We start from the raw sequence: 11,579 nt of genomic DNA on the forward strand, positions 1-11,579 counted from the left end.
TTCAAGTACATCAAATTCAGACCAATATAATAATTTGAAATACTTTCGCTTCTCTCTTCTGGAGTTGTTTAAATATGTACTATATGTTTGATTATATTTATTACTATACGTCATAGCACTAACAAATATTATAATTTAATTTATTTTAGCAGTACATCAATTAATATTTATAAAAAGTAGTAAAACTTCATGTTACAACTGACATATATAAATTACAAACACAAACAGGCCGAAGTGGGCAGAGACTGGGCTCGAGGCTAGAGCCAATTTTACAGGACCATAGTCCATTAACATAAAAAAGGGGAAGCCTATGACTTATTGTCAGTTTGTCACATTAGACAAATTACTAAACACAATTGAGTTGGGCAAATTGGGTATTTTCAGGACCCGGAACTAGCACCGGGTATGGTTGGGTATTTGACAGGGGTTTTCGGGTTTTATCGGGTTTGGCCGGGTCGATCTGGTTCAAATTTTGACTGTGTAGAGGTGAACCAGTTCTAGCGGGCGGGTCTGGGTATGATTTTTCTGAGAAACCGAAACCTGGTTTGTACCCACGGGCCAAGTACGTAGGACATGGTCCGGTTCCGAGTCAAGGTCTGGAACCGGGTTTTTTCCCACCTCTACAATTAAAATCTTTAGAGAAAAGTTATATTAATTAATACTTTTTAGGCACAGTAACCCAAATGGTACATTTCACCGTTACAAAACGCTAATATGTCCTTTTGTTTTGGGGTAATTTCATATATAGTCTTGCAAACTTATATGTAAATAATCCTTTTTTATTTATATATTTATTATAACCTGACTTTATGAAGAAAAAAAAGTTTTATCTAACATCTTCACACGCTAAAGAATGTAACATGATCTGATTAGCTGTAAAGAGACCTGGTTGGAAGTAGAAAGTCAGATATTACTTTGGTAAATATAGTTTTGTTTCTAACACAAAGTAAGGTTCTGTTATTATCCTCATAACTGGAACTTGGTTTTATGTAAATAACCGCTTCAAAATAGTTAAAAGAGACCCAACTGTACAAATGATTTATATTATCTTGTTAAATGTGATGTGGAGCTTATTCAAAAGTTAGTTGACTTCTACTTGAACCAACTAGATTTAGGAAACTATGATAAAATTGTGCCCAACAAGTTGAAGACATAAGTTGAGTTATGAGTGAAGTTAAGCAGCCAAAGGTGGTTTGGCCTCGCTGTTGAAATCGACTTCAATCAATTAATTAAGGCTCCGAATTTGTAACGGGAGTTTTTAGTTTCAGTATTTATTTGACAGTTTTTAATTGCATATAATATTATAATATTTGACAATATATACCAAACTTTAAAATTCATGAACCCTTATATAATGTTTCAATCATTCAATAAAAATCAATATATGAAAACTTTATGTTTCAAATTGGACTCCACGAAATGTAACACACTTGCTTTACTGAGTTATATCGCATATTAAACCGGGTTGTATTAAATCGCTTGCAACATAGTGTTTGTGTGTTAACCGAGTTGTAAAGATTAAAATTATATGATAGAATTTATCTTCTAGTGGATCATAAGTTCTTTCATGTTTTTTGTGTCAATGGGTATTAGTCTGTCTATTGTTAAATTAATCTGAGTAGTAATTAAGATTATATATTCAAATTCATTATTGTATACATCATGTGATATTGTACAAGGAAACTAGTCTACACAAACATGTATAAATCATTATGTACACCAACTAATTAGACAATTTAACTATACTTTTGAATAAAGTATTCCTATGTTCTTGACTATTGAGGTATACATATATAAACATCAATTTTGATACATGTTTCCTTTATGTACCATGTTGCCTCTTTAACGCTTAGGAACCCAACATCCATGAAGTCCATACGGAAGCCCGTAAGGGAACTTTGCTCTTGCGATTTCTTCAAATGATGACGCGTCTAATATTAAGGCGTAACCTTCGCCATTTTTGTCACTTACCATCGATATCACGACTCCTGTGCATATAAACATTAGTAAGAACAACAAAAAATGAGTAACTTAAAACATTACTGTTGTAAGTTTTTTTGATATATAAGCCGAAGTACTTAACCACTTACCATCATCCTCTTTCGTTGCACCAGGGCGTGCAACGAAAAATGGTTCAGATGGAACTGAGCCTTCATCATACCAACTCGTTGCTTTTTTATCTTGTAAGTCGACCTGTAAAACATTTATAAACGTTATAACAATTAGATTCTTTCTAATTTGAGTTTCAAGAATGTATAACAAGCGAAGTGTAACTACAAAATGTACCTTAGTGATGGTGTTGGGGAAGTTACAAGGACGTCGAGCACCACAAGCGTAAGCATATCTATATTTCTTACCTAAATAAGCCGGATTGATGCTACACATATCCATCCCCCTTCCATGCTCATCGGGGTTTAGAGCATCTACTAGTTCTCCATATGGGCTTCCATCAAACGGTATTTTAAACCGCCCAACCCTGTAATGACAAGTTCTGGTTTTCAGAAATTGTTATTTAAGGATAATGAGTTACAAATGACAACTATGTACCTAGCATCGGGTAAAACATCCTCGCCGGACCATGACCGAAGATTTTGAAGCCGTAGTTTATCGAGGATTGCTGGGTTGGCATTGTGTTCACAACAATCAACTATAACTCCGATTACCCTCCCGTCTTCGTCTTTATCTTCATATGCATTGATGTAGTGAAACGTCACAAATAGAGGAACTTCCACACTTGCTACCTTTAATGTTTCATGACAAATAAAAGTTATTTTATACAACTTTACAACCAAATATGAAAATACCTAATTTAGTTGTGTTTGTAGTAGCTTAGGATTCAGCAAGACAATTTTTTAAACTTTATGTACTTTTAGGCAGTTCGCTACCTCTCTGAGGCAAATTCGCTACCTCTCTGAGGCAAATTCAGAGAGTTTGGTTAAAAACCCTAGAGTTTGCTTGTCATCCAAGTGAACTTGCACAGTTCGTTAACGGACTCCAAAAAAGGATGTTAGAACTTGCATGAGTTCACTTGTAGGTAGCGAACCATTTAGAAGTACAAAAACGTTCAAAGTACGACTACAACCCAAGTACTTGGCTAAATCCTAAACCAAAGTATACATGCTTTGAAAAATTGTTAGAACTAATTAGTTCGCTTGTAAGGTTAGCGAACTGCTGAAAAGTTAAAAAACTTACGGTGAACACGTAAAATATTTGTTTGAATCCAAAACCACCTACTAATTATAATAAAAAAAATTAAAAATGAAATAAAGACCAACAAAACATTGTGTTGTTGTTTAATGGAGCTTACCAATTTGCCACTAGCTTTGCACATAACATGCATAAACCCTTTGGACTCTGGATGCCACTCAAACTTGTACAATGGTGTGGGTTCAGCCCTTAACAAGTTTTGTGCACAATACCTTAAAGGCATCTCGGGCACAATCACATAATGTTCCGTCACGGGGAACGAATGGACCCACCCTGGTGACGGCCCACCACGACAATCAACCCGACCAATCACCTTCCTTTCATTTGAACCGGGCTCCATCCTCACCACTAAATAACCCGGGTTCAACAAATCCGGCAACAATGTTAAAAATTCTGATTCAGTCACTATAGGATGCGCCGAGTGGACTAAGGTACCCAACGAATCGTTATACTCGAACTTTCCTAACGTATCTAAATTATTTGGGTTGATAATAATCGACCCTTTGATTGTCTCAGTAAGACAAACCACTCGGTCGTCCCCTAACTGAACAACACCAGTATTGGCATTATCAGTTAGGGACGCGCCCGAGAATAAATTGGCCAAGTCTCCTATATATGCTAGGAAGTTGTCATGTTTTGGGACCTCGGAAAATTCACGGTAACAAAGTTTATTGTTTTTTCTTGCGGCCTTGTATGCGTCGGATTCAATTTGTCGGTGACCCATAACGAGACGGCTGTTCTCAAAGTGGAGGCGGACAATGGTGGCGTAGCCGTCGAATAGGTGGCGGAAGTTGTAGTCTCCTATGTGCCATAGTCCTGGTCCATTCCTCAAGTAAGTCCCATTCTGCATGGTTGTCAATCAAAAGTTGACATATTATCATTCTATGATGTTCAAAATAACATATATCATAAGTTTAGTATAGTGAAAGCAGCAGACACAGAAAGGCATTAATGGGTGGCAACAAACATGTTTGTAATATAATAATTGATTTGTATAATAAAACTTATGATGTATATACCGATAATAATTTATAGTGATAATTTGAATAGATGACTGATTTTTATCTCAAACAGATACCGTAAATAATTTTGAAATGACATAAACGAAAGTTAAGGGTGTACAAAGTTATTATCCATGGTTACGGGAAGTGAAGTTACTAGTGTCGAATATCAAATTTACTCTATCATTGTTTAAGATTATGAGAAGAAATTTAACATTTTCTCCGGATTTAAACAAATCAAAACATTTATGGGCATGCATATTTATTAATTTTACTGATTTATATTAATAAAATTCTACAATATATATATATATATATATATATATATATATATATCATTTAGAAAGATCTATAGATCAAATGCTATGTAGTACTTACTATACTAGAATAATATTATGGGTGTTATTTAAGTGGTGCACTACAATTGCTATCAAAAGATTTGCACTAGCATATTGAATAATAAATCAATGCATCATGATTCAAGCTTTGACACATAAGACACAATCACACAAATGCAAACACAAACTTACCAACCACTTAGGGATCTCTCCTTCTACAACAAGCTCGCCTTCCCACCGATCTTGTTGGACACTAGTCCAAGCGGCCAGCTTCCGCTCTTTTGCCACCTCTTTCCTTGGTGGTTGCTGAACAACCGGTGGCAAATCAGTTGCTACACTCGCTATTCCTAACTCTCTACTCTTACTATTTTTCCATAACATAGCTTGCCCAAAGGTTGCATCACGACTACCTTGGTCTGCAACGCTCATGCATGATCGCGAACCATAGTTTTTGATGGTTGAATATGAAGGGGAGAAAGCCATGGGAAAGGAAGAAGTTTGATAGCTACTAGTAAGGTTGTGAAGTATGTTGGTATATAAACATACAGAATTTGAGGGGTATATATAAGAGTTTGTAAACACTATATGTAGATGCACTTTGAACGATTAAATTTATTTTTATAAGTAAACTATAAAATAATATAAATAATAAAAGAGATAGTTAGAGGACATGGAGTCGTCCCACCATTTCTCGGACCCCTGATCCAATTTCTAAGAAAAAGTTAGCAAAAAGGTACAAAAGGTATCAAAATCGTCGGGTAAATTGGTGAGTATTCCACGAACTCAGTGGAAAAAACACCTTGGACAACCCCCCCTCTCCCAGGAGAAGGAGGGGGGGGGGGGTAATTTCTTGCCGGCCCTGTTTGTTTTTGCCACTCTTTCCCGGCTCTTACAAGAATAAATTAATTATGGAAATAGAAACACTTCGATAAACACGAGAAAAATTATAGTAAGAAAAGTTTAAAATTTTTACTTTATCACTGGCGTTGTTTTAAATCATCGTGTTACAAACTTTTCACTCGTTCGAGAATAAGTATACTTTGTGTATATAGTTCTTGGGTAAAAAGCTGTTTTTTCAGAAATTTAATTGTTAAAAATAACAAATTTAGATTCCAACATTTAAAAGTAACATGTTTGCTATTTATATATGTTAATAATTTTTAACATATTTTGGGTTTACACTATGTGAAAAATTTCTGAAATTTTAAAATTAATAGTTTTAGTTTTCTACTTAATTGCATATAGTTTGGGATATCATATGTAGAACAAACAAATGATATAAAAACGAGATACATGTAAGCATATAAATAAAAGATTTCCAATTTAAGTGATTGAGGTGAGACATCTAAAAACTTTAACTAAAAATGAGGAATATCTTAGGTTCAGTCCCATATGCGACAATAACTAGGGGTTCCAACTTTCAGGTTGGCCCAGGATTTTCATACCTGGTGGGTTTTCTTTAGAGGATCAAATAGAAATTATTGATTAGGTTAGTAGAGTGTCAGTGGTCTAAATTAGTAATGGTTCAAAAAACAAAAAAACAAAAGTATAAGCATATAAAATCATAAATAAACAAGTGCCAGTTAGACAGAAAAAAAAACTAATAATTAACTTTTTTGAAACTACAACCGCATTTCTAAAATTAACAAATTTATACATTTGCAAGATGACAAAAGGAAATCTCAAAATATACAAATTTTGTAATTTTCTTATTTTGTATTGAATGACATAGTTTACTAAATGGGCACAACTTACCAAAAGGACATGAAGAAAAAAACTAGAAAAAACAAAATAAATGAATAAATCAAGACACCTAGGTATATGACACAATATAAAATAACACAGGAGAATTGCTAGAGCAATTGGCATCAAGAGATGCACGGCCAATTAACACATTATTTGATTGAGCATATTCTTGAATATACTATATGACACAAAGGGCCGACTGTAGTAGGGACTAGGGTTTCAACTTCATTGAAAGATCCAAATAGGTTACTTTGAGCACCTTTTGGTTTCGTGAGTACCAAGATTCTGTGAGGTAGTTCCTGTAAGGTTATAACTGAATCCATCAATCCAATAACATTCAAGATTATCTTGATTCAAATATATAAAATCATGCTCTTTCGAGTGAATGAAAGCTAACCTTTTCAATTAAGTGTATGTGAAATGTCTAAAATGCCCATAATATTAAAAAATAAATATCAAATGAAATGAAATGTTAAATTTATTATTATCAAACAAAAACGATGGAAAACGATGGAAAGTAAAGGCGAGGAAAGTCCAATCAAACTAAATTAAACCGGAATAGTAAGCACAGGGATACGTCTTCCCTACACATGGGGGTCGTATTCTCAACATCGGGTGAGAATGTTATGTAAATCTTTTGTACTTCATTATTATATTTAACTCAAGTTGTATTTTAATAAATTAGTATTAGTATTGATAACATATTGTTGTAGCACCGTAGTTTGGAAAGGAACCCACAATGGTTGAGGTGATTGTGAGGATCCACACCAATAAGGACCCTGTGACAGATAAGTAGAAGTGGTTTAATGAAAGAACGAAATATTTTTGTGTAAATTTTCCAAATAAAATACAATTTTGTTATAATTTTGTGTTTTTTTCTTAATAAAGTCATTATAAAATATAAAGTAGTGTTTACATTTTTATTAACATGAATAATCTGAAAAAAATGGAAGCTCGAGGCGTCATCGTTTTCGGCCACGACACAAATTGACTAACTCAACATGTGGTTGGAGAGTTCCGGAGACGGGAAGAAGGGCCGTATATATTTTAGGGACCAGGACCATTGTGATCCCTATTATACCCTCATGGGTGAGCTTAGTGCGTTAAACGCTGCGAGATCATAAGCCCTCCTTATAATCCACTCGAGCATCGGGTTGCCTAACTCAAGGACCTCACACGTCCTTTTTACGCCCAAACAAAACAAGTTAAAGGAAGAGCTAACAAAGGCTAGCGGGTACTAATTCTTCAACCGACCCTCCTGGTGACGACTTGGTCGTTTAAATCCTTTTGATCGTTTATATATACTTGTAAAATACAAACATTGTGGTTAATAATATTATATATTTTTTATTACAGTTTGTTTGTTTATTTACATTTTACATGAAAGAATAATAGTTTATATGTTGCAGGGAAAAAAATGCAATTAATCTTTTTTCTTTTTGAAAAAATAATTACCGACGGATTACCTATGGCATGTCCGCCGAGATACAAACTTTGGCTAGAAAAGGAATGGCAATTCACTTGCTGGAAAAGTTGGCAATCGATAATCCAGATGAAAGAGAATTACTCACGAGCATCATTCGCACAAAGTTTCACCAACATATCCCATCAATGATAACTTTCATCGACAAAATTGTGAAAAATACCGTTGGGTAAAAGTCCAGTTTTCTAATGGTGATATTGTTTATGTGAATATTAAATTGGTCTTAAAAAGTTTTTTATACTATTTTCCTTACAAGGCATTACCTAAAAAAGTTCTTTCTTCATAGCACAAATTTAAACTTGAAAAATACTGCTAGTGGTATTTTTAAATTCTTATAAATTAAAATATATAAATAAATAAATAAATAAAAGCATATATTACCATTGAGAGGACTATTTGATTTGTAGAATTACATGTAATCCGGTGTTCTTTTTCTTTTAATATTTAAGAAACACTTTTGAGCAAGAGGTGGTCAGCAGCAGACCATTGAAAGTGGGCTACAAATTAAAGAACGATTTCAAATCATGACGAACTCCATGAATTTGTAAGTTGTAACGTCCATCGTTCATTCCCAATTTGGAAAGTTCAAATGTGTTTCAAGTTAAAGATTATACTATTTTAGACGGCACTCCCATGTTGAGGGTGTGTGGCCAAAAACAATCCCACAATTAAAATGTTGTACAATAATAAATAATAATGTGTGATAATGTAATTTGTTTCCTTTCATGTCAAATGTGTATGTGCCTACGCATAGCGTACATGCGTGTACAAATTTAAGTTTTATTTGTATGCAGGTTAGAAATAGTGTTCGTCTCCGGCGTTACAAACCAACCCGGTCAAGTACTCAGATATACGTTTTCGTGGATCAATTATATATAAAACTAGGTTATAACCCGTGTATGACACGGGTTATAATATTTTAATTTTTAAACAAACACATGTCATTTGAAATGACAACATAAGTTGTCATATGTTATTCGAGACGACAAAATACTTTAAGTTGTAAATAATATTGGTACGGAAACCAATGATTGTGAAATACAAAGATAAACCCAAACAACATTCAAATTACAATATTTGAAAACATAATCAAAAGTTAAAAATGTAAAATTCATAAGCTACTAAAAAAACTTCCTCGGAAACCATATTTACTTTATTTGTAACTTTGTCTTCCTTGTTTAATATATAAATTTTAACACCACTCTTCGCTCTTGATAAAGCTACATAGAGTTGTCGATGTGTAAACACCGGGTCTGTGAGATATATGTCAACTCTCGCTAGAGATTGACCTTGACTTTTGTTAATGGTCATTCCAAAACAGAATACAACTGGAAAAAACTACATTTTCTTCAATTTAAACGAAAATTTCTTATCTGAAGGTGTTAGAACATAACGAATTATATAAGTGCGATAAGCAATATTAGTACCTGAAATAACATTTACTACAACAAAACGCTCAAATTAATTACTCGCAATCTAGTTCCATCACACAAACCATTCTTCTGATCCATATTCCTTAGTAACATTATTGGCACACCGACTTTTAAAACCAATCTGTGAGTCAAAATAATTTTGGTCTTTTTGATTTTATTTAGCATAATGTTCTTATGAAAATTTTAGTTCAGATTAAAATATAAAAAAATAATTGGTATGATCTTACTTAAAAATCAAAAAAAGTGATTTTTTATATGGACCACAATTAAATTTGTGAATTTTCTTGCAAAGTATGGAAACAATATAAATTGAGTTAACCAAATATAAGTAAAAAAATAATGGAGAAATATCTTTGCGCCTCTAATTAACAAAAATTGATTTGTATACACATCTTTATTAAACCATATATTTTAATTGGTTTTAAAAAAATAAAATAGTATTGATTAACTGAAAATTATGTTTCGTATCATTTTAAAAAAGAAAATTGTAAGCATACATTCAGTGTTATTTAAAATTTGTTTATAAAAAAGGTATAATGTAGTAAAGAATAAATATATTAAAAATCGTTTATAATTTTCTGTTACAAGTGCTTAAATTTTAGTTAATAACATATTAATTTTTATTTACTATATTTTAGTTAATTAAAAAACTATATTTAAATACAAAGTGTATTAACGCGTTTAAAATAAAATGTTACCGTTCAAAATGCTAGTAAGTAGTTCAAAATACTGCAAAAGAGTTCTCAAATTCGATTCTTAAAAATAATAATAAATAAATGTATAAATGATTGGAATGCATCATTAAAATTAAAGATGATAATTATTTAGCACAAATAATCAATTATAGTGAATATCTAAGATTATATGTGTAAATACAAAGACGATTACAAGTAAACTAATAACCCACACATTCGTCTCATTTATCCAAACAATATAAACTTTGAAATGAATGATAAAGTTTTTATTGCGAATCTTTTGGACTTGACTGCTGCAAATTCGAATTACTTCTAACAAATGTCAAACTTGAAAAAATATATAGTTAGTAACTTACCATCAAGAAAAAAAATCATTTTTTAATTAAAATGTATAATTTTTAACTTTAAAAGGTTATATTTGTTTCGGTAAATTATACATATTCCATACACTTTATTTTGAGCTAGTTTTTTGTTAAATATTGCTCATGACTGGCTCGTATTTGAATTTTGTTAGTTTCAAGAGACAATGAGCTATGATTATAAAATGGTTAACGATAATATGTGTGGTTTATTTTAGGCATGCATCTTGACATTTAAACATAATTATAAATTGGTCAAATAAAAAAAATAAAAATTTTTCTGTTATTGGAAATCATCAAAATCTTTTAGATGTCATTGAGAAATGATCAAATAATGTTTGTTGATTTTGGGATACTACTACAATTAAATTATATTGTTAGAATTTGACAAATCATAATTATAGTATTTGTTAATAAACTTTTGAATGAAGTTAAAACATACACACATGCTTTGTATATAAACAAAAACATATAATTATATAAAACTGTAATCAATAAATATATAAATTATTGTAAAAGAATTTTTATTTTAAATTTTGTATAAGAGACATTCAATGACTTTGTAGTTAGATCTATTATATCCAAAGCTATGGTTCATTTTTATGAATAAAAAAATTAGAAAATTTCCAAAAAAAAATATTTAGTATAGTTGTATTGTAATAGATAATTTCGACATAATTATAAAAAATTTAAAATCAAATTGGTTAATTAGTCAACTTCCAAAACATTTGAAAAGTTTTTTATTTTTGAAATAATAAAATGGTGTGTTTTTTTTTAAACATTAATTTTGACATTTAGGCATAATTAAAAAAATGGTCAAATATAAGAAAATGAAAAGGTTTGTTGAGGTTGAATAGTATAGAAAGATTTAAAAGTTTGTTGCTAATTGGTCAAATTCTGTATTTAATCAGGTTTAAATGTGTTATGAATATTAAGAAAAAATTAAGATACAAACGTCAAAAGTGTTTATCTAAAACTAAAAAAACAAACATTTAAAATAACCTCTTAGTGAATAAGAATTAAAATGTCTGGCTTTGGGATCATTGATACCATGTGTCTTTGCCCATTCTTTAATGTACAAACAATCATCAAAATTTTAAAAGACAAAATGTTATTTGCTTCACTTATAGCTATATATCATTTCTTAACCTTATAAACTTATAGAATATACTTCTTGTTCAATAACTTTAAACATGTTTTGTAACCTTAATTAAGTTTAAAATATAGATTTATAGGATTGTATAAAAAAATAAAATACATTAACTAATAATTAATTTTTGTTTACCTTAATAAAAACATGAAAATTATAGAAATTTC

The 11,579-nt window shown here is 31.3% G+C and overlaps 1 protein-coding gene across 2 annotated transcripts; it reads right to left on the minus strand.

The window, feature by feature from the left end:
• Nucleotides 1-1,778: 1,778 nt before the first annotated feature.
• LOC143602863 (carotenoid cleavage dioxygenase 8 homolog B, chloroplastic-like) lies at nucleotides 1,779-5,092 on the minus strand. 2 transcript variants are annotated; one of them, XM_077079840.1, is made up of 6 exons: nucleotides 4,739-5,087; nucleotides 3,308-4,051; nucleotides 2,548-2,741; nucleotides 2,287-2,476; nucleotides 2,091-2,193; nucleotides 1,779-1,988 (listed from the first exon to the last, which is right to left on the minus strand). In XM_077079840.1, exons 1-6 carry the CDS (start codon nucleotides 5,027-5,029, stop codon nucleotides 1,843-1,845), a joined length of 1,668 nt encoding a protein of 555 aa, XP_076935955.1. In that variant the 5' UTR covers nucleotides 5,030-5,087; the 3' UTR covers nucleotides 1,779-1,842. The 2 variants fall into 2 exon arrangements, with proteins under 2 accessions (XP_076935955.1, XP_076935954.1); XM_077079839.1 differs by having other exon boundaries at nucleotides 2,091-2,476; nucleotides 4,739-5,092.
• Nucleotides 5,093-11,579: the final 6,487 nt, after the last annotated feature.

Source organism: Bidens hawaiensis, unplaced genomic scaffold, assembly GCF_021521415.1.
Source record: "Bidens hawaiensis isolate Kalapana, Puna unplaced genomic scaffold, B.hawaiensis_p1.1 tig00059942_1, whole genome shotgun sequence".
NCBI classification, from domain to species: Eukaryota; Viridiplantae; Streptophyta; class Magnoliopsida; order Asterales; family Asteraceae; genus Bidens; species Bidens hawaiensis.